Raw genomic sequence first — 24,966 nt, 5'->3', positions numbered from 1 at the left:
CCGCCATTTTGGAATTTTATAGTTATTATTTTTGCTACTAGGTGGCGCGTCAGTAGATTTTAAATAATAATAACAATATTGTGTACGGTGAGGGAGTAATATTTTTTGACTCGTAAATTCTTCCACGCGGGTGACAGTATTTTATTATTTTAAGTTTTATTTTATTGCACGTGAATTTTGTAAATTAATTAATTAGTGAAATAAATATTTTATTAAATAAAATTTTATTTTCAAATGGGAAAAATTCCTGACAGGTAGGAAATTTTTTTGGTTTTTTATTTTTGGAGGTTATTTTTATTTATTTATTTATGTTTTATTTCTTTTTTTTTGTGTGTTAATTGGTGATTTTTATCAATACTTAAAAGAAATTTTGATACTTAAATCAGCTGACATTTTATAATTTTTTATAATTAAAATTTAGGAAAAAATTCCATGTGAAAATTTATAAAATTTTCACTTTTGGAGTATTAATATTGATTTTTTTTTTTAATTGAAAAATTTTCAGTGTTAATTTTTTTTAATAAAAATTTTGACATTAATGAAATTAAAGTTAACACTTGAATTTTTTTAAATTGTTTGACAAAAAAATTTGCGCCAAAATAAATGTTAAAAAATTGTATTTTTGCTATAATTTATTTTTTATAAATTTTTAAAATTATTGTAAAATATATAATTAAAATTTGAAATTTTAATTATGTACAGAGTTAAATTTTAATAATAAAATTAACAATTTTTTAATTTTATTTGTCAAAAATATTTTTATTAAAAAATTACATTTTTATTATTCTAACATTTCTTCGTCAATTTTTTTTTTGCGATAATTTATTTGCAATAAAATTATAAAAATTATTCGATATCTTCTAAATTAATTTTTAAGAGCAAAAATTATAACAATTTGGAGTTAAAATTCTAAATTTAAATTTTAAGTTAAAAAATTAAAAATTTAAAATTAACAATAAATTTATTTTTTAATTTATTATTTCAATTTTTTATTTTATATACTAAATTAATTATTAATCATAAATTAAAAATCTAAATTTAAAAAGAAAAATTATAAAAATTTCGAGTTAAAAATTTAAATTTAAATTTTGAGTAAAAATTCAAAATAAAAATTTAGAATAAAAGTAAATTTATTTTTTAATTTATAATTTCAATTTTTTATTTTATATGCTAAATTGATTTTTATAAATTAAGAGTTTAAATTTAAAACAAAAATTATAAAAATTTAGAGTTAAAATTTTAAATTAAAAAATTCAAATTAAAAATTTAGAACTAAAAATAATTTTTTTTTTTTTTAAATAAAAATTTCAATTTTTAATTTTATTTCTTAATTAAAAAATAATTTTAATTTTACAAATTAAAAAAATGTCACCTTATGAAAGTAAGCTGTCACTTAACCATTTTTTAAATTTATTTAACAAAAAAATTTATTCTGAAAAATTTTTCTTAAAAAATTGCATTTTTAATTTATTAAATTCTTTAAATGTCCATTTTTTTTTCTCAATTTTTAATCCAGTAATTTATTTATTATAAAAATTCCTAAAATTATTAAATATCTAAATTAATTTTAATAAAAATTTCTTTCTTACCAACAAAAATCTTTTTTATCAACACAAATTTTCCATTTATCCACTAGACAGCGCCACTGTACCCCCTTAAAAAATTACGTCATTAAAAAATTCATTTAATTAAATCTCAGCTATAAATCACTCCAAAAAAAAAACACACTTTAATCCCAAAAATCAGTAAATTAAAATTTCAATTTTTAATTATTCACTTCAATAAATTATATTAAAAATCAATGAATTTTAATTATAAACCCGATAATTAATTATTTAATTCTACCTGCGGCAATAAATTGATTTTATTTGTAAATTAACAATTAATAATATTTTTATTTTTTTTTTTTTTTTTTTTTTTTTAGATGGCTGGACTACAAACCGTGCGGAGTCGCGATAAAAGGCACCAGGATAGTCGCGTTCAAAGTTCCTCTGGCCGACGTGAGTAATAATCTAATAATTTACAATTACTATAAATTTCGCGCGTAAAATTCAAAAAATTTGAAAATCTGGCGGGGATTTAAAATAATTAACTTTAAAGTACTTCGCGGTTTAATTATAGCAATTAAATTGTCCTGGGGGTAAAAATAAAGAAATTAATATAGATAATTAAAAGTAACTACGGAATTTAATACTTGATCCGCGTAAATCTTGATCAAAAGTGTGTAAATCCGGAAAAAATCCGGGATATTACTACAGCGAGGTACGCACGCCCACGTTCATTTAATTACCGAGATATTATCGTTTAATTCTCGGTATTTTTCCGCAATCAAATAAACCTAATATAATAATAAGTTAAATTAACTGGGACCGGAATTTTATTTATTTTATTTTAAAGGAATTTTAGTTTTTTTTTTTTTCTTTAGTTTGGAAGAATTTTATAAAAATTAATTCAATAGTTCAAAATTTATGAAAAAAAAGAAATCAATAATTCTAATGCAATTAAATGATTATTAGCAACCTTGCAATAAATAAATAAAATTTTGCTTTATAAAATAATGACTTTTATTAAATTGCACTGTACTTTCTTAATTATTGACGTTTACAAAGGTATAAGCTCATCCTGATATTACACTCATCAAGAGCTTTCATTTGAGTACCCACATGCATTTTTGATATATTTTTCAAATATACATATATATAATATATATTTTAGAGATATAAGCTCATTCCGATGTTACACTCATCAAGAGCTTTCATTTGAGTACCCACATGCATTTTTTATATATTTTTCATATATACATATATATAATATTTATAAATATATGAAATACATGAAAAATTGATGTGGGTATTCAAATGAAAGGTCTTGATGAGTGTAACATAAGGATGAGCTTATATCTTTAAAAAGGTCAGCAGGTGACAAGATCCAAGGTAATTTCTTAATTATTGATATTTTTAAAGATATAAGCTCATCCTGATGTTGCACTCATTAAGAGCTTTTATTTGAGTACCTACTTGCATTTTTGATATATTTTTCATATATACGTATATATAATATATATATAAGTATATGAAAAATTGATGTGGGTACTCAAATGAAAAGTCTTGTTGAGTGTAACATCGGGATGAGCTTATATCTTTAATAATGTCAATAGTTCACAAGATAAAAGGTCATTTCTCAATTATGTATCTAGAAATAGGGCATTTTTGAATGTAGCCTAAATACTTATCATCAAAAATTGACTATTTAAATTTTAATTAGATTAAAAAAATTTTACATGTGAAAAAAAAAATTATTAGTGGAAATTTTGTATTGTAATTGATTTTTTATAAAAATTTCATTTGAATAATTGAAAAAAGAAAAAAAAAAAGTGGCTATTTCATAACTTTCATCGGTATTTATAAAATCAAACAACCGATTTATCGAATCAAATCGTTCTAGACATAAAAATTCATTGATTATTAATTATAAATGTATTTTTAGATAGGTAGAAGGTCAAAAGTATATTAAAAAAAAAAGAATTAGGAATATTAACGATCTGCGTGAATCGTTGAAAGATTAACGATCCTTTTTATATATACTGTATTATACTTATACCTCTTCTCATATATAACATATTATATGTGTAGTTAAACTAGTGGGTTATAATTTAAAAAGTGTTTGTTTCTGAAAACATCAAAGGAATGGAAACAAAAGACGGAATGGGATTTTGGGATAAGGCTTTTGAGAAATATAAATAAATAATATATTAAGTTTTTTTAATAAAAATGTGCACTATCACCGTGTCTATTTACACCTTTCACGCCCTTTTTTTTTCTTGCCTATTCTAAATTCAAAGGCGTTTAGCGACTTGTTGGTCTTTTAAAGTAACACGCCGGTAGTTTTTGTGGAAATCGATAAGGAAATTTAAATCGGCTAAGCAGGTGGTCAAGAATTTAAACCGCTAGATTTTTATTTTTTTTTATTTCAATAGAAAAATTTTGTTGCGAAATTAAATTTTTTTTCTTTAAATAACTTTTTAATTAATGGAGTATTTTTGAAGATTATAAAATAAAATTTAGGTGTATTAAAAAAAAAATTCTTGTTATCACGGAGAAAAAAGTATTGCTATTGTAGCGATCCAGTGGATCGTGAACGTAGTATTGTGATTAGCTCAAAACAGTATTGTCATTTTCACAATATTATAACCTGATATACTCAATACTTCGGATTCTTATATTCACTTGCCGTGGTATGTGAATATGTCAAAACGTATTGTGATCATAAAGAAACGTTTCCTTATTACGGCGAAACGGATCGTGATTATCACGATCCACGACGCCTTGAGCGCCACCACGCATAACCAAGTCTGAAACTTACGAGTGGATTTGTTTACAATTTTAGTGATGAAATAGTGATAATTACATAAATTAGTGAATTAATAATAATAGCGATATAGATGATTGGGTTCCCTAGTAGAAATAATCGAGTTTTCACTGGATATAAACCAGTAACTGGCCAGTGATATCGAGTAAAAACTTGAAATCGCGCCACCTACAACTAAGTCATAAACATTAGTTACACCGACAGTGTATCTTTACTAGTGTGTGTGTGTGTGTTTGTTTATTTTTTTTGTTAACCTGTACGCATCATTATTGTAATTATTATTATTAAAAAACAGTATAAATCAATCAAACTTAGTGTTTATTAACGTGTAAATAATTTCCAGTATATATTTCAAAATGGATGCAGTGAAAAAAAATGCCACAATATATAAATTGCGACTGTGGGTATTAAAAACAAATCTCCAATTCAAAATAATTATTTTCTTATTCTATTGTTAGATTTATTATTAGTCTATCAGTCTAATGATGTTATCTATTTTATAATGTACACATAAATGAAACTTTTTTATATCATATCGTTTATTAAACATTATTTTGAATTTATTTGACAATTTTAATAACGCCTAATAACCTCAGAATTCGAAACTGACAGTTTCACTAAAGCCGCCATAATGTTTTGTTAGATCTCTAGTAAAACTGGCCAGTTACTAGACAGAAACTTGATATTACACTGGCCAGTTACTGGTTTAAGTCTAGTAAAACTGGCCAGTTACTAGACAGAAACTTGATATTACACTGGCCAGTTACTGGTTTAAGTCTAGTAAAACTGGCCAGTTACTGGCTAAAAACTTGATTTCATTTCTACTAGGGTTGTTGATAAATTACTCGAGTGAAATCTTGAAAAACTTGTGTCGATTTTTGAAGGCTAGTAAAGAAATAAATGCTGTGCCCGTGGTTATTGCATATAATTTTACTGCATTGATAAGGAAAAACAATGTACATTATATATTGTATTAAATAAATAAAATTTTTGTTTTCATACAAGTCTTTTTTAGCATAAATGATTTGATCCCATACTGTTTTATACAAAAATATATTATTGTATGAAATATGTACAGTAATAAAGGAGTAAAAATTCCATTAAAAATTTTTTTCTTATGATAAAAATATTTGCCTCTTTTAAATGAAAACTTCGATAATACATATTTCTAGACTAATAATAATAATATTTGTAAAAATAAAAAGAAGTCATATGAGATAAATTCCAACAGTACTGCTGTAAGTCATTATTTAAACATTTTTAAAACTAACCCAATTCTTGACTGTCATAATCTACACAAAAATTTTTAACTAATCAAGCTACAAAAGGAATTTGTATCTATGTTAATAACAATAATATACCAAAAAAATAATAATCTGCAATAAAATATAATTAATATTTTATTCAAGACAACTAATCATCTATAAACCATAGCAATATAGACACTCAATATCCGAATCCATGTCGATCGTGATAATCATGATCCACTAGATTGGGCATTTGCGCATCTAAAGTATAGTCATGCGGGGATCGGGATCATCACTATACTGTATTGTGGTAATAGCAATACTTTTTTCTCCGTGTACTTATTATTAACAAATGAAAAGAAAGGATATGTGTTTAATAGAAAGTGATAAGTGTGTATTTAACGCCCTGGCGCCTGGCCTGCGTTAAAAGTAAAGTCCAAAAAAATCTGTTGGAAAAAACACACGCTGGGTAGAGAAAGACCGCTTGGGGATGTAAACTGTAGATGAAAAATCAAATTCAAAGATATTTATCCGGTAGAATTTTAAATATTTCCATGGTATCACTATGGATGGGAAATAAATATATAGAAGTGTAATTTGAATAAATTTTCAATTATTAGAGAACGTTCTTTTATCTGGAGAAAATTTCTTTTTATCGATTTAGATCCGGTTCGATAAATATCACTGTACTTTCTTAAATATTGACTTTTTTAAGGATATAAGCTCATCCTGATGTTACACTCTTCAAGAGCTTTTATTTGAGTACCCACTTGCATTTTTGATATATTTTTCATATATACATATATATAATATATATATATAAATATATAAAATATATGAAAAATTGATGTGGGTACTCAAATGAAAGGTCTTGATGAGTGTAACATTAAGATGAGTTTATATCTTTAAAAATGTCAATAGTTGACAAGATACATTTCTAAGATACAAGGTCATTTCTTAATCAATGATAGTTTTTAAAATATAAGCTCATTTTGATGTTACACTCATCAAGAGCTTTCATTTGAGTACCCACATGCATTTTTGATATATTTTTCATATATACATATATATAATATATATAAATATATGAAAAATTGATGTGGGAACTCAAATGAAAGGTCTCGATGAGTATATCATCGAAATGAGCTTATATCTTAAAAAATGTCAATAGTTCTCAAGATGAAAGGTCATTTTTTATTTTCTTAATAATATAAATAATAATAAGCTCCAAAAATAGATAGTGAATAATATTTATTGAAAGAAATCACATAACAATTCAATTAAACTCTTTCAACATCCGATCAAAATACTTTCCAATATCAACGACCTGTTTAAGAGTCAGATCCATAGACTTTCCTTCATTGTCAATGAACACCAATTTTCCGATGCTATATCTAGGAGCTGGAATTTCTCCTTTAACAGTCGTTCCTGGAGGGAATGGAATGTTTTCAGGATTGAACATTGAATTTATGTTTGGAGGTTGAGCGCTTGGAGTCAAACTTGTTGAAACAAATGTAGTTGGGAAGTACGGGCCTCCAGTTGGAACTGTAGGTGCTGGTTGAGGGTTTGTTGGGGTGGTTAGACTTGGAATGGGATGGGATGCTCGTTTCTTATTCTCATTCCGGCTTTTAGTTACGATACTTCCGATTACTTGTCCAAAGATGCCTTTTACTAGTCGAGTCACCTAAAATAAACATTTTATTAATCTAATTAATTATGATTAATCAAACAAATCCAAGTACCCTCCTAGTGTAAAAAATCTACTGATAGAAGGATTTGTTTATATTTAATAAACTTTATTAACTGTTAATAAATAATTTTTTAGCATCATAAGATTTAATAAATATTTATTAACAGTTAATAAATATTTATTAATGGTTAATGAATATTTGTTAACTGTTAAAAAATATTTATTTTAAATAAAAAGCAAAAGTAATTTTCTTTTGACGCTTTTTATTATCCTACAGCTGGAATTTATGATAATAATTAAATTCAATAAATAAATTAACGTTTTTAATATTTAAAATCATAAAAGATAATTATGAGCTGTGATAGAATTTGGTATTTTACAATAAACGTTATTATAATGTAATATATTTAATCCGAGTAATTTTTCATAAAAAATATAAAATATCTTCGTAATACTTTCGGAAAGCTACTTTTTTTATTGTTTTAATCTTTAGCTTATTATTTTTTCAATTAAATTCAATGAAAATTAAATTTTTTTTTAATCGTTTAAAACCTAATTATTTGATTAAATATCCCGGAATACTTTTTTTTAATTTTTATATTAATTATTAGGCTACGTAGATTGAATTTACAAATTTGAAGAAAGTTTTAAAAATTTTACCACCCGTGAATCTTCTTAATCGCTAAATTGGTAATTGATAAGGTACTTACGCCGTCAATCTTGTCAGCCAATCTGTATGACTTGTTACCAAACCCGCGTTTCAAGTTGCCGATTAGAGTTTCTTGGGGTTCGTCAGAATTGTCGAAAATGTGCCAGATGTGAGCCTTTAAATATCCAAAAAAAAAATAATTTTATTTCAATTAAATTGTTGATAATTAAACAATTATCATACCTTGCGGTCCCAGGCGTCACCTCGAGCATGTTGCCAGTCTCCAATTCGTCGAAAGAAATTCCCAGAAATGGTGTGATCATTTGCATCAACAAAAGTGTGCTAAAATTATAAAAAAATTGTGATTTTTCTGATTATTTTTTCAAAATAACTCCGAAAGTGCTTTGCCGATTTATTTGAAATTCAAAAGGGGCCTTAAGGTTGTAAAACAACGTCGATTGCCACCATCCCGATTTAAATCGGCCTATTAGTTCAAGAGTTATCGTCAAAAATGATCACCAATTCGCCAAAACAGCAAATTCGAAAATTCTAACTACTTTTTTTGAAATAATTAAAAAACGGCTTTGCCGATTTATTTGAAATTCTAAAGAAGTCTTAAGGTTAAAAAACAACGTTGATTGCCACCATCCCGATCTAAATCGGCCAATTAGTTTAAGAATTATTGCGTTTACAAATTTCCAAAAATTAACGATATTTGCGAAATATTGAATTTAAATAGTTAATTATAATTAAAATAATACCTGGGATAGCACACAAATGAACAGAACAAAAAAACTCAATTTGAGAAACATATTGAATTTGTTACAATTTCAAATTATTACTCAATACTAATCCGAGCAATTGTGACTTATATTTATACTCAGTTCCTACTTACAAAAAATGTCACGTTGGCCTCGATACTAAGAATTATAATAATAATAATTAGAGTAGAGCAATAAGATGATAGTAATTAATAAACTACGAGGCAAAATTCTGGACACAAATAAAAATTAACTAGCCTTGAGATATCTATGCTTTGTTTTTTTTTTTTGATAAGCGTATTAAAAATATAATTAGATAAATGTGGATTCTTGGGAATTTATAAAATATAATTTGATGGTATCTTTTTTGGAGTGAGTTAGATTTTTTAATAAATTAATTATCAATTTTTATTAGAATATTTTTAGAACATATTTAGAGTATGCCAGAAAAATTGGTAACAGCTTATAAAAAAATTAAGAAAACGGTTGACCCTGAAGGACATCCCTGCAACTTCCCGCCAATTCTATACCTAAACGCTTGAAATTGCACTTATGACGTTTTTGAGCTCTTCGAGCTCATAAATACAATTTGTGTATTATTTTGAGCTCTCCAAGCTCAAAAAATAGCTTTTGTATGCTTTTGAGCTCTTTGAGCTCAAAAGTTTGATAGAAATTTGATGAAACACTATTTTTTGAATTTTCAAATCGCAATAACTTTTGAATGAATAAACCGATTTTCACGCGGTTGGTGGCATTCGACGCAGATTTTCAAGTTTCATAAAGAATCTTCAAGTTTCAATTGATAGAGCAAAACATTTCGGAGTAATTCCGAAAAAACACTTTTCGGTTTTCTTTCGTCAACGATAACTCACGAATGAATCAACCGATTTTGACCGAACTAGTGGCGATTGACGTGGTTTTTTGATGTTAAGAGCTGATTAGTTTTTGGAATTGATCGGTGAAGCCGTTTAAAAGTTATTCCAAAAAAATCACTTTTGAAAAAATTTTTTTTGTAGTTTTTTTGCGATTTCTCAAAATTTACCGGTCCGAATCGTTCTAAAGTATATTCAAAATCTAAGTTTGATCAAGCCCTTTCGAATGGTGTCAACCGCGATCAAATCGGTCAAGCCGTTCAAAAGTTATAAGAGGTATACATACATCCACACACACACACACACACATACATACATACATACATATCTAAATACATACATACATACAGACACCATCGCGGGAATAGTCAGGGAAGCTTCCTAGGACCTCGAAACGTCAAGATTTGATGAAAACTCGATTTTCGTAAAACGGGGTGAAAACAATAACTTCCCGATTTTTGAAAATCTTCGATTTTCTTAGCGGGAAGTTAAAAAGGGCTGAATTTTTTCTAAAAAAAAAAAAAAAAAACGGGTCTCAGGTAAATCGCGGGTAATTCACCCAACTGTTAGGTATCCAGAAAAATCCGTTATTTATTTGTGTCTTTCGGTGCTTCACCAAAGTACCGAAAAAAATAATAAAACGGATACAATAAAACAGGGTATGAAATAAAATAAAGAGATATATTTAGTGTAAAAATGGGAAGCTGTTTCCGGCGAGTAGATTTAAGGATACATTTACAAGCCGGTATTTTTCCGATCTTTTTTCTCAACCGCTATTTCTTTTTCCTCCATAGCCAAGACCGATTCAAGTTTACAGTTTGACTTGTGTCCAGTTTCGTTAATAAAAGAACAGACGCGTGGTCAATTGCGCTTACACAATACTAAAGGACCTCATGCCGGATAATAACAATAATAAAGGGCGTAGGCTATAAATTCCGTAGACAAATTTTGGGACGGCTTTGTGTTGTAAACAGACGCTGGGGGTAACGAATGGTACGGGGGAATGCACAGTGAAAGTTGAGAAAACAAATAAGTCGGGTGGTTTCTGAGAAGCAGGTGGCCGGACGATTCTACACCGCGGAAGTCAATTTGACGGTCATTTCACGAATTAGAGATGTTTGTTTGGGTATTACCTTGGAAGTTCTTTTTTTTTTTTTTTTTCAATTGAAAAAATCCGAAAAGTTGAGTTTAGAGTAAACATAAACCTTCGATACAATACAGGAAGTTGAATTAGAAAGAATCAAGTCAATTGGTTGATTAGTTTCTGAGATATCAACGTTTAAAAATATAAAATACGAAAAACGAAAAAAAAAATTTTTTTACTGGGCCGGAATTTTAAGCTAATTTTATGTAGGAATTTTGGGAACAATATAAGAAGTTAAGTTACGAAGGTTCAAATCAATCGATCGATTAGTTTCGGAGATATAGTCATTTGAAAATAGAAAATACGAAAAACGCAAAAAAACTTTTTTTTACTGGGTTGGAATTTTGAGCTGATTTTTTGTGGAAACCTTCGGGGCATTATAAGAAGTTAAGCTAGATAGATAGATAAAGTGATTTATTTGACCTTAGAGCCTGGGCTCCCTCAAGGCCATCAAAGTCATCTACAGAATACATTTTTATTTACAATAATCTTATTAGCAAATAAATTTCTAATTATAATATAAGTATAATTTCCAAATATAATAAAAGTATCCAAAAGGAATATAATAACCAAATATAATATAAATATAAATTTTGCATACAGTTACATATGTAATTTAAAAATTAATTAAATCAAAATAAATAAATAAATTATACCAATGATGACATTGAAACGAAAATAATAGAACACCATAATCATAATAAACACATTAATCATAATAATAACAGTGATAATAAATAAGTGGAGATTATCTAAACATCTTTATCAAGATGGAATAATAATGATAATTGATAGTGTCCTTTAGGACACTAAAAGAAGTTAAGATAGTGATAATCAAGTCAATCGATTGATTAGTTTCTGAGATATCAACGTTTTAAAATAGGGCATGATTACGATTTGTACGGCGCCACGATTTGAAGGCAAATTCTTATAGATCTCGACGAAAGAAAACGAAATGAAAAAATAAAATTTTTCGATATCTCGCTTAGTTTCCGAGATATCGAGACTTGAATATCGAAAAATCGGAAAAATTTTTAACTTCCCGCTAAAAAAATCGAAGATTTTCAAAAATCGAGAAGTTATTGTTTTCACCCCGTTTTGCAAAAATCGAGTTTTCATCAGATCTCGACGTTTGAAGGTCACAGGAAGCTTCACTGACTATCCCCGCGAGGTTGTCACTATGTCTGTATGTATGTGTGTGTGTGTGTGTGTGTGTGTGTGTGTGTGTGTGTGATTATGTGACTCGCTTATAACTTTTGAATGACTGAACCGATCGAAACGTACTAAACGGCGTTCTAAAGAGTTTCCTCAAACTTAGAGTTCCTGAGAATTTGAACCGATTCGGACCGATAGATTTTACGAAATTTTGAAAAATGTCAACAAAAATAAGAAAAAAATCATTTTTGAAAGTGGTTTTTTCGGAATATCTTTTAAACGGCTATATCGATCAATTAGGGTGTGTCAATTTTAGGCGACTTTTTTTTTCAACGAAACAACAGGCTGAAAACTTGCATGAAGGTGAGAACAGAAACCTGTTCAAAGCGGAGCTCTTAATATTAATATTTAGAGGTGTCTGTCCCTAATTTTCCATTTCCCATTTAAATAACATGGGAAAAAAATTATTTTTTTTGTTTATTTTTCTAGCTTGGTATACGCACCTCATATAAATAAGTCCATAGCATATTCTTGTAGAGAATTTAACGCTCTACAAAAAAGGTCTCTTACACTTTTATCATAAAGACAGCCGTTCTAAAGTTATTCTGACGTAAACTTCTAAATGTATAAAATTTTGATTATTCAAGTATTAAACTGATACAAATTAATTTATTACTGTCCTAAAAATTATTTGTATATGTAAAATTGGTTCTGATGCGCTAACATTTTCATAAAGCTAAAAAAAAAATTACTCATGTATCAAATTTTTTCTCCTTTATTTCATTTACTGTAAGAAAATCATGACCCGAGTTGAATAAATTAAATTTTTAAAAAGTTTCACAGAATTATCAATTTATTACTCTACACGGAGAGAAAATATAAGTTTGGAAAATCAGAAAAGTGAACGTCTCATAACGCTCATTTATCAGAAAAAAATCTGGAAAACGGTTGACCCTAAAGGCCATCCCTGCAACTTCCGCTAATTCCATATCTAAGCGCTTAAAATTGCATTTATGAGGTTTTTGAGCTCTTCAAGTCAAAAGTCTGATACAAGTTTTATAGAACACTATTTTTGAACTTTCGAACCAAAAAAAACCTTTTTTTGACTAGGCCAGAATTTTAAGCTAATTTTTTGTGAGAATCTTGAGGACAATATAAAAAGTTAAGATACGAAGGATCAAATCAATCGATCGATTAGTTTCGGAGATATAGTCATTTAAAAATAGAAAATACGAAAAACGAAAAAAAACTTTTTTTTACTGGGTTGAAATTTTTGGTTAATTTTTTGTGGAGACCTTTGGGATAATATAAGGAGTAAAGTTGAAAAGAATCAAGTCAATCGATCAATTAGTTTCTGAGATATGGTCATTAATAAATTAAATATACAAAAAGTACAATTTCTGCGTTTTTTTGCACTAATAAAATTTTTTCTTCCACTCAATAAATAAATTCGGACTAATAACCATCTAAAATGTCATCAACCAACTAAAATTCACGACTATAAATTAAAAAAAAAATTTAATCATTCACTGGTACCCTAATTAGTCATGTCTAAAAAAATTTAACGACAACCTGCATTTGTCATGAGCATAAAAATAATTCCATTACTAAAATAATCAAAAATAGGTCGCGCAAGATCCTTTACTCGAACAAAGGACGCGATTAATTCTCATTATCCTTATTCTCTGTTTAAAAAAAAAAATTACGTGTTTATACCGGTGGATAAAATAAAAAAAAAAAGGTCATAAAAGTTTTATTGAACTATATCTGAATTAACATCCACAATAAAGTACAAATGGATAATGTTTGTTGCAAAAGCGGCAAAGACCTCCTGGGGCGCAGAAACTCCGCGGGTCAAAGAGGTCTCAGTTTTTAAAATTTATAAATATAAAGGTTGAAATAAAAGAGCCTCCTTTTATCATGCATGATTATTTTTTTATTTTTTAGTTTTTATGTGCCCGTGGATTTAAGGAGACGTGTTATTAGGTGTCAATTGAATTATAGGTTAATATTTTTATTATTTATTCTTTATGATGGAAATCATCACGATTTTTTTTTAATTTTTTTGATGATAGCAGTATTATAAAAAAAAATTTTAATTGTAAAAAAAGGCACGTGTAATTATTTTTTAATGCTTTTAATTACAACGACTGTACGATAATATTTATTAATATTGACCAAAAATGTAAAAGCAAGAGTGGATTCGGTTGTACGAATAAAAAAATAAATAAAAAATTTCGTTAGTTGGCTAGATAGGATCTCAAACCGCCCAGTCAATCGAATCGGGCCCGTGGATTACTAAAACCCATTATTAATATTAGTAGAGCCCACCCATTATAAAATTTTCGAGGGGTTGTAGGTTGTAGATGCGATAGGAGGGTGGTAAAATATGAATTTCAATTTACCCGGACATTTTTTTATGCTTTATTTTTTATTTATGCACACCCACTTCTACGTTGTATTAATTATCTAATAGATTATTTTATTCAATTTATTCAACTTTAATTCTTTTTTTTTCTACTAAATTCTCTGGAGAAAAAAAAGTTGCAGAAAATCCTATTTTTTTATTTTTAAATTACTATAACTACGAAACTAATCGATCGATTGACTCCATTCTCATTAACTTAACTTGTTATATGGTCCCCAAGATCTCCACAAAAAATCAGCTCAAAATTCCGACCCAGTAAAAAAAAAATTTTTTTTCGTTTTTCGTATTTTCCATTTTTAAATGACTATAACTCAGAATCTAATTGATCGATTAACTTGATTCTTTCCAACTTTACTCCTTATGTTGTCCCAAAGGTCTCCACAAAAAATCAGCCCAAAATTCCGACCCAGTAAAAAAAAGTTTTTTTTCGTTTTTCGTATTTTCCATTTTTAAACGACTATATCTCAGAAACTAATCGACCAATTGACTTGATTCTATCTAACTTAACTTCTTGTATGGTCCCCAAGATCCCCACAAAAAATTAGCTAAAAATTCCGTACCTGGGCCCATAACCTGCCAAATTTTCAATTTCCCATACCTTTTTAATGATTATTATCCCAACAAATAAATTAATATTATTTATTTCTCCATTGTACTTAATTTAAATTGTTATAAAGGATGAACGCGAAAAAAAAACCTTTGACATTTATCCAATAGATTTTTTTTCCGGTCCCGTATTCTGTATCAGGAAAGTGGTTCTGTCATACCCATGGACGTATTTACGCACAATGCGTTACAAACTGACTACTTTGTCGATATATAATCCTGATTTACTTCCAGCAATATAAATAAATATAAAGAATCGTCCAATTCAATACATTCAATTAAACTTTTTTTTCTGTCTCAACATAAATTCCCCCTCTTTTTTTTTTAAATTGCATTGCATGCCAGGGCTTGAATTTAATTTTTTTTTGCAAAATAAATTTTTCAAAATTTAGCTACTAAATTTTTTTTTTTTTTTTTTTTTTAGAAGATATCGAGGTATTTACCAGAACACCAACAGTAAGTTACTTTTATTTGTGTAAAATAAATAAAATAAAAAAAAAAAAGATATTCTTTTCTTAAAATTAAAATATTTTAGGTTTACACCGGAGGTACTTCTGAAGGCGCTGCCGAACCTTAAATACATAATAGACCTCACAAATACAACGCGGTACTACGATAAGCAGGTAAACATATTTCTTAGTATTCACTGTAGAAGCACAACACCAATTCTAATTAATTATTCAAAATATTTTATTTAACTTTTCCCTTTTTCTAATTTAATTAGAGAAGATAGATTTAAATCTAAGATCTTTGAAAAATATTAAACTCTATTACAATTTTAGGAAACGGAAAAACAACACCCGAGATAAATATTTAAATTTAGATTCTATTCATGTTGTTTTTTTTTTTATCTGATCTTATTAGATGCGTCTTTCGTCGACCGGCGATTTATCTTTTAATTTCTTCCGTGAAAGTTTAATTTATAAATTTTGTTAATTAATTGAGTTGATTTGTCTTTTAATTTTGGGTCGATTGAAGAAAGTCTTTTTTGTTATAGGAATTATTGAAGCTGGGCCTCATATACAAGAAAGTTCCGGTAGAAGGAAAGCGCATTCCAATTCAGCAGGATGTTCTCAAGTAAGTTATTTTTATTTGATTAAAATCTAAATTTGAACTATAATACTAGTTTTTTGGAATTTTTGAGCGGGAAAATTAAAGTAAGTCAAAATGCCGTCAAAGAAGCTTAAAGGGACTTACAATGAGTGTGTATATAAAATTTGAAGTTGATCTGAAGCTTAGTTTAATTTTAGAAACCAAAAATGTAAGAGATCGGAGATAAAATTTAAAATTGGGAGTTTTGATTTTTGGGGCGGTCAAAATTTTGTCGTAGGTAAAAATGCCTCTAAAGGAGGATGGGAGGTGTCTTAAGGAAGGTGTATATAAAATTTGAAGTTAATTGGCAGCTTAGTTCAATTTTGGTAACTAAAAATGTAAGTGATCTTAGACGTAAATTTAAGATTTGGGTTTTTTATTTGTTCTGGGGTGGGGGGAGGGTGTAAAAAAATTATGGTAGGTTAAAATGCGCTCAAAGAAGGATAGGAGGTGTCTTAAAGAGGATGTATATAAAATTTGAAGTTGATTTGAAGCTTAGTTTGCTTTTGGAAACCAAAAATGTTAGTAATTTAAGATAAATTTAAGATTTGGGCTTTTTAATTGTTCTGGGGTGGGGGAAGGGTGTAAAAAAATTATGGTAGGTCAAAATGCCGTTAAAGGATGTTATAAGGTGTCTTAAGGAAGGTGTATACAAAATTTGAAGTTGATCTGAGGGGTAGTTTGGTCATAGGAACCAAAAATGTAAAAAGTCTAAAATCTTAATTTGCACGTGCGCTATTTAAATTTCTCTGATTTTGTATGAAGAAATTTTTTAATCAAAAAAAGCTTCTAGATTGTTATTAGGTATCTTAAAGAATGTATATACGAAATTTGAAATAAATTTGACGTCTAGTTTCCTTAAAAATGATATTTTTGAGAAAGTTCAAAAATTTGAAATTTCAATTTTTTCCGCTTAAATTTAAGTAAATTAGCGCCGAAAACCTCCGAAATATAAAATTAAAAGGCAGTATCAGTAAAATGAATGTAGCTGTTGCGTGAGAGAAACCACTTCTCGGGGATCTTCGTTCGTGTTACGTTCTTACAAACTATTTATCGTTAGTGTGGGTTTTAACGAAGAATAAAATGAAAAAGGAGCCAGTAAGTTGTTACTTGGCGCCGTGCAAAGGTTAACACGCCTCTTGTTGCCAGTCTGAGGCATCAAAACAGTGACAGATGCCCGGGAGAACGGGAGGATCGTGAAAACGCAAGTCATTTTTACCTTTTTATTATTTTCCACCCACGCGCTGCTTTAGAATTTCAACAAGGTTAATTTCCCCGGAAAAAAAGTTCATTAGATTTTTCAGCGAAAAATATTTATAGAAAAAAAAAAAAAAAAAAAAAAAAAAGTTTAAAGTCAATTATTTTAATTGAATGATTGCTGGAATAGTTAATAGCGTAAACGGTCGTTGAATATCGGTAGGGAATTAATATATAAATAAAAACCGCGACAAATGGACCAATAAAAAAAATGATTTATCGATATTGAAAATAATAGTCGACGTATAATGAAATAATATTTATATGCGTATAATAATAATAAAAAGAAAATGAAGGAACGCGCAGCGCCGCGGCGCCGCCTAGATGAAAAATTACCGATGAATATATTTAATTTAACTGTATAAATTTGAATATTTATATTATTTTATCAATAACCATTCACATAATCACACGATAAATCAATCAACCAAATGCATTTTTATTATTATTTACATTTCGGTAATATGTTTATTTTTTTTTTTTTATTTATTCTATTTTATCGAACATTTATTATTTTATTTCAACTTCTCCCACCCGCGAGGCTAAACATTTAAATTATTCCGGCAAAACTTTCACGGAAACGTTATATAAGCAACGTATGAACATCTTTATACACTTATATGTTTATAATCTCGATTTTGAAGCTTATAAATTTTCATTCAATAATTTTGAGTCGAAATTTTGGAAAATTGAAGCTGAAATATCAAAATTTTGAGTATTTAAACAATTTTGGTTCCCAAATGAAAACTAAGCTTCAGATTGGGTCCCAAAGTCTTCCTTTGAAGGCATTTTGACCTACCATAATTTTTTTACACCCTCCCCCCACTCCAGGACAATTAAAAAGCCTAAATCTTAAATTTGAGTCTTACATTTTTGGTTACCAAAATTAAACTAAGCTGCCGATCAACTTCAAATTTTATATAGACCTTCCCTAAGACACCTCCTGTCCTCCTTTGAGCGTATTTTGACGTACCATAATTTTTTTACACCCTCCTCCCACTTCAAAACAATTAAAAAGCTCAAATCTTAAATTTGCATCTTAGATCACTTACATTTTTGGTTACCAAAATTAAACTAGGATTCAGATCAACCTCAAATTTTATATACACCCTCCTTAAGATACCTTATAACACTCTTTGACGGCATTTTGACCAACCGTAATTTTTTGACACCCTCCCCCCACCCCAAAACGATGAAAAAACCCAAATCTTAAATTAGCGTCTTAAATTACTTACATTTTTGGTTACCAAAATGAAATAAAGCTTCTGATCAACTTCAAATTTTATATACACCTTCCCTAAGACACTTCACACCCTCCTTTAAACGCATTTTAATCTACGATAAAATTTTAACCGCCCCAAAAATCAAAAAGCTCAAATGTTAAATCTGCGTCTTAGACTACTTACATTTTTGGTTCCCAAAATTAAACTAAGCTTCAGATCAACTTCAAATTTAATATACACACCCATCCTAGCCTAAACCTACTTAAACCTTCAAAAAAATTTTGACCTCACAGTCGAAAATCCTTCACCTCTCAAAAGGGCAAATAAAAAAGGTTCCGCAATACTAACCGTAAAAAGTTGTTTTCGTCCCGCAGTAAAGAAGATCCGAAGATAAAGAGAGTTTGTAATAATTCACGGGTAGCTTCTCCACTCGTGCATCCCCTTTATTTTCAGCTCATTTTTTACCCCGGTCAATACATAGACGGCTTATTAACGGATTAACTTGAGTCAATAAATAACCCGCGGAATTTATCTTCTGACATTCTCGGCGATTCTTCAGTGGTCAAAACAAATTCCTCTTTTTTTTTTTTTAATTTTTGCGCCGTATGATTTTTCTACGTCATAAGTCATAAGCAAGTCGGCCTATTAAAAGGCTGTTTTGACGCCTCTATCTCTACCTAGTCTCACAACAAAATCAACCTAAATCATATTGTTGCCTACTAGCCTTTGAGCGTACCAGCCGCCGTCATTTCGCGGTTATTTGACGCTCTAATTAACTTCTTCCTACCCAAAGCGAAAATCTAACAAAAATCATTGTTAATTTTTTTTTATTTTTTAGATTCTTCCGGGCTATGGAGCAGTTTACCAAAGACGCCAAAGATGGTGAGTAATTTTTAATATACTTTTTACCGTGCCTGTACTTACAAACAAGCAACAAGCGTGAGGTTTTATTATTTGGTACTTCCAATTTACTCGTACTCGATTATAACCTTTGCAAGCGTCATGTTGTACATTGCCACGAATGAAACATGAAAGTAAAACATTACTCCTGACGTTTGCTACTGCGTAGGGGACCCTTGAGAATGTGTTCGGGGCAGCAGGTTGTGGGAACACGTGTTACTTTAACGCTCTTAACTTTTTTTTCGATTAAGATCGACTGAGCTTGCAGAATTCCGCAATAGGAAATTTTTAATGATCTAACTGGCCGATTGGTTCCAAATTGGATCTGTAGCTTCTTTAAAACCTACTAAAGGAAGCTACCAAATTTGGAACGAATTCATCAAGTACTTTTTGATAGAATCCTAAAAATCAAACCTAGACCTGAAAAAAAAAAAAAAAAAACGCTTTTAGACCATTTTTTCAATGATATCGACTAAACGGAGCTTCCGATTTGTTTCAAATTGAATTTGTAAATTCTTTAGAACCTATTAAAGAAAGCTACAAAATTTAAAACGGAGCATCAAGTACTTTTTGATAGAATCCTAAAACTCAAAATCCAAATTTGAGAAAGATGCTTTTTAAGTGATTCTTTTTCATCGATTCTGATTAAACTAAGCTTCCGATTGGTTCCAAATTGAATCTGTAGCTTCCTTAGTACCTACCACAGGAACCTAAAAAATTTAACAATGATCCATAAAGAACTTTTTGATAGAATCCTGTTCCCCTCTCTAGAAAAAAGATAAATTTCTCTAAATTTTTAGCGTTACAATCTCGCCTTCTTTAGACTTCTTTATCTCATAATATATATAATACCCAGAGAATAAAAAGAACAAAAAATCTCCACCCACGCGTATCCAACTGAGCAAACGCGCGAGTTGTTAATTATCTGACGCCGTTTATCAAACACATGAGAAGAAAGTTACTTGTAATACACCTCGGTGTCCTTATTCGATTAACGTTTATTATGTATCACATCGATTAGATTAAAAAAAAAAAAAAGATGATTATTAATTATCGCCATTTTCCTTATATTGCCACCAAAATTCCTTAGAAAATTAATAAACTTCGAGAGGATATTTTTAGAAAAAAATAAAAAAGAAAAAAAAACGGGAGATGAGCGAAGGTGAAGGAGTTGAGTTATATTATTCTCAACGCATTCCTCGTCGGCGAAAGAGACAACTTGAGAATAGAAATAATAATAAGAATGAGCGGTAGTATGAGGATGAGAAAAAAATGTATATGGTGAGACTAGTAAGCGGAGAAGGAGTTGGACCACCACTTAGCATTTATCAATGACCAACGTGCTCAATATCGAGTATCTAGCTGAGGCAGAGGACTCTCCAATAAAAACTGCCTTTTAAATAAAACAACTTTCCACGAGGATTTAAATAAATAATGAGAATGTTTGCTGAAGGCAAACAATAAAATAACCGATTGCTCAATGCTTTACTGATCTGAACTTGTTTTGTGGGGATTACGCTGTATCTTACTGAAGGGTCGTCGTTTAGAGAAATGGTTTTCAAGGATGGTAGGAGGGGTGTTAAGAAGGGTGTATATAAAATTTGAAGTTGATTTGAAGCTTAGTTTGCTTTTGGTAACCAAAAATGTAAGTTATCTAAGACACAAATTTAAGATTTGGGCTTTTTAATTGTTCTGGGGTGGGGGGAGGGTGTAAAAAAATTATGTTAGGTTAAAATGCCTTCAAAGGAGGGTGGGAGGTGTCTTAAGGAAAGTGTATATAAAATTTGAAGTTGATCGGCAGCTTAGTTCAATTTTGATAACCAAAAATGTAAATAATCTAAGACGCAAATTTAAGATTTGGGCTTTTTAATTGTTCTGGGGTGGGAGGAGGGTGTAAAAAAATTATGGTAGGTCAAAATGCCGTCAAAGGGTGTTATAAGGTATCTTAAGGAGGGTGTATATGAAATTTTAAGTTGATCTAAAGCTTAGTTTAATTTTGGTAACCAAAAATGTAAGTAATCTAAGACCCAAATTTAAGATTTGGAATTTTTTATTGTTCTGGAGTGGGGGTTGGGTGAAAAAAAAATTATGGATATATAGGTCAAAATGCGTTCAAAAGAGTATTGGAGGGGTGTTAAGGACGGTGTATATAAAATTTGAAGTTAATCTGAGGGGTAGTTTGGTCATATAAACCAAAAATGTAAAGGGAATTTCCATAAAATCAGCGAATTATCTTGATAAAACCGTTCCGGTTGGTAAAGTATCTTATATTAATAGAACCTGAAACCCGGAGGAGATTCTTAAGTGCCCCCTACTGCAGTAGCAAGCGCCATAAGTATCAGTTGCTCCTTGAACAAAGTGAAATGACAGGATTCTCTCATGAGTCCTTTTGAGGTAATTCCTGGTTGGTTTATAGAAATAATTAGTATTAAATCGAAAGCCGATTTGAATTAATGCCGTTCTTGGAGCTAATTGATGACACCGCCTCCGCGATTTTGTACACCCGACTCCCGTAGAGCCGATACAGGATAGGATGCTCTTTCCCAGCGGGACAGATGTATTCGCTGATTTTCTATACTTGTCTCTCGATATTCTGGTAACACACGGTGGGTGGTCAAATCGAGGCTTGTAAAAATTGACAAACACTGAGATAAGTAGCACAGGTTATTCCCACATTACTCAACAATCCCGGTTCGAATTTAAATCACTTCTTATTCTTATTGTTATTCATGATGCTGTTGCTCTTGCTCTTACTTTTGTTACTTCTTTTTTTCTTTTTATTTCATCTTGAGCGTAATCTAATCGAGCTCACTAGATGCAGCCGAATAAAAACAAGTGAGTCAAGGTGTCAGCTACCGCAGAAAATACTGATGCCCAAGGGGACGGTTTATGTGCTGGAGTGATATATACCCACAAGAAAATGAGAAGGCGGTTTACAGGTTCAGTAGTCGACGATTTTAAACGATAAAAATATTTTTAAATCGAATGAATTTACTCGAACTAAAGCTAAATCTTCGAGGATTGAGTATCGACAGCTGAAGGTCCACGATTTTACAGTGATTTATGCAATGACAGAATGAAATTGACTCGTCAAAAATTTTAATTTGCGTCTCACACCATTTTGGTCTTACATTTTTCGTTCTCAAAAGCTAATTAACCTTCGGATTGACTTTAAATTTTGTATACACTCTCCTTGAGACCCCTCCTATCCTCCTTTGAACGTATTTTGACCTAACATAATTTTTTTACACCCTCCCCCCACTCCAGAACCATTAAAAAGCCCAACTCTTAAATTAGCGTCTTAGATAACTAACATTTTTGCTCCGAAAAAGTAAACTAAGCTTCAAATCAACTTCAAATTTTATATACTCCCTCCTTAATACCCCTCCTATGCTCCTTTAAGCGCATTTTGACCTACTGTAATTTTTTTACACCTCCCCCTCCCAAAAATCATAAAAACGCCCAAAATTGCAAATTTTTCTCTTAAACCCTAACTTTTTTTGTTACTAAGCTTCAAATCAACTTTAAATTTGATATGTACAGACAAATAAGGTACTTGGGAGTGTAATTGAAGCGAACAACTACGGTGGGCTAGAGTAAATCTAAATGAAATCTGAAATTAGATTAATTAGAAAGGAGACAGATAGGACGGGGTACTGCTGTTAGAGTTAAAAATGATTGCAATATTAATTTAGTTGCTCTAGATTATGCATTAGATGCTGACGTGTTCTCGGAATAATGTTTAAGAAGGAGAATAGTAGTTGTGATACATATGAAAGTATGAATTACTGACATGCAAAACAACAACGACAACAAGATGACCTCGCGTTTTGAGATACCGCTCTGTGGAATGAGTATCACTATATGATAATAATAATAATAATAATAATATATAAGGGGAATAATAAGAATGTCCTCTCCAGCCTAAGGCAAATAAACGACGACTCAGATTACAACGAACTTTTTCTCGACATCTACTACTTACTTCTTGAATTACTTTCACTGCTTTTTTATTATTCATTCTCCGAATAATTATATTCATCTTCTTTTTAAATGATAGGTTATTCAATAATTGTTAATTCAATCTTATTACTTTCAAATTTAAATAAATAATTACCAACAGCTTACTCTTTCAAAATAAAAATATTATTTTTAAAAAATCAAATTCAAAAATCAATTTTTTTGGTTTCCAGACGAACTTATCGGCGTCCACTGCACCCACGGACTAAACCGTACCGGCTACCTAGTCTGCCGTTTCCTGATCCAACAACAAGGTTGGGACATCACCGAGGCGATCACAGGTAAGTCTCTTTACCCCTTAAAATTACCCCTTCTCCCTTCTAACAGCCTCAACTGACCTAAACTCTGTCCAGCTTTCGAGGACGCCCGTGGTCACTCGATAGAGCGTGAAAACTACGTTTTGGACTTGAAGGCCTGTCGCCACAAGAAGATCAACACCTCCGAAGACTTGCTGGACGTTATCCGTAAGGACTCTAAGCATTCGAAGCGTAATTACAATTCTAGGGACCTCAATTGGCGAAACCATGAGCCTCCTTCAGTTCCAGTTTTTGCAGAACGACATCGTGAGGAACCTAGACGAGCTAATTTGTACAGTTGGCGGAACCCGAGTTTGTCCTTACGTTCTTTAGAACCTCGGCCGTATGACTTGCTAAAAAACGAAACGAACCACCCAACAAACTACAGAAATCCTTATGAGCCCCTTTTTCACGGTTACAGAGAGATTGATGGTCCACGTTTGGATCCAGGTTATGGGTCCAGTTCTAGATCTGGACCAGGTTATGAACCCAGTTCTAGATCTGGTCCAAGTTATGGACCTAGTCGAGATTACGGACCTAGTTCTAGACCTGAACCAGCTTATGGACCTAATCTTAGACCTGAACCAGGTTATGGACCTAGTCCTAGACCTGAACCAGGTTATGGACCTAGTCCTAGACCTGAACCAGGTTATAGACCTAGCCCTAGACCTGAACCAGGTTATGGACCTAGTCCTAGACCTGAACCAGGTTATGGGCCCAGATCTGGTCCAGATTATGTACCCAATCCTCAGCCTGATCCAGGTTATGGACCCAGTCTTAGACCTGATCCAGGTTATGGGCCCAGTCTTAGACCTGAGCCAGGTTATGCACCTAAGACAAGTTCCCGAAGAGATCTTTATGTCCCTACTGCGGTGCTAAGAGCCCGAAGAAACCTATTAGCACCAAGAAATCCAACCTTAATTCCAGACTACGTAAGACCTGACAGACCTATGATGCCTCCAGTTTCATCATCGGTTCCACTTATTCCAAGAGAGAGAAGTAGGGAATTCCCTGTCCCTCCTCCGATCCCCGAGAAATGGCGTACCCAAGCTCCCGACAGGACTGACGAGTTTTCTGAGAGAAGAAGCGGTCGGCGACGTAAGTTTGATGATACGTTGAATAATAGACCTGGAGATAATATAAATTGTTCTGTTCCTTTAGCTATGCATCAGAAGAGACAGCGATCACGTTTTGAAAATTAATAATTGTAGAAAATTTTTTAGATCGATTGAATTTTAATAAAAGATTTTTTGGTTAA

General features: G+C 30.4%; 1 protein-coding gene and 1 long non-coding RNA gene across 5 annotated transcripts; one reads left to right on the top strand and one right to left on the bottom strand.

Moving 5' to 3' along the window:
* The first annotated feature begins 74 nt into the window (after positions 1 to 74).
* Positions 75 to 24,966, top strand: LOC123270467 (RNA/RNP complex-1-interacting phosphatase-like). 4 transcript variants are annotated; one of them, XM_044736539.1, is made up of 10 exons: positions 75 to 254; positions 1,925 to 2,000; positions 15,345 to 15,376; positions 15,456 to 15,543; positions 15,918 to 15,997; positions 19,331 to 19,374; positions 23,586 to 23,693; positions 23,766 to 24,188; positions 24,297 to 24,806; positions 24,870 to 24,966. In XM_044736539.1, exons 1-10 carry the CDS (start codon positions 235 to 237, stop codon positions 24,908 to 24,910), a joined length of 1,422 nt encoding a protein of 473 aa, XP_044592474.1. In that variant the 5' UTR covers positions 75 to 234; the 3' UTR covers positions 24,911 to 24,966. The 4 variants fall into 4 exon arrangements, with proteins under 4 accessions (XP_044592474.1, XP_044592470.1, XP_044592471.1 ...); XM_044736535.1 differs by having other exon boundaries at positions 24,297 to 24,966; XM_044736536.1 differs by having other exon boundaries at positions 76 to 254; positions 24,327 to 24,966.
* Positions 6,850 to 8,303, bottom strand: LOC123270492. Its single transcript, XR_006510609.1, has 3 exons — positions 8,198 to 8,303; positions 8,016 to 8,129; positions 6,850 to 7,299 (listed from the first exon to the last, which is right to left on the bottom strand). It is a non-coding gene; the product is annotated as an uncharacterized LOC123270492 (long non-coding RNA).

This window comes from Cotesia glomerata, linkage group LG8 (assembly GCF_020080835.1).
Source record: "Cotesia glomerata isolate CgM1 linkage group LG8, MPM_Cglom_v2.3, whole genome shotgun sequence".
In the NCBI taxonomy this organism is placed as follows: domain Eukaryota; kingdom Metazoa; phylum Arthropoda; class Insecta; order Hymenoptera; family Braconidae; genus Cotesia; species Cotesia glomerata.
This window is presented reverse-complemented; position numbering and strand designations above follow the sequence as displayed.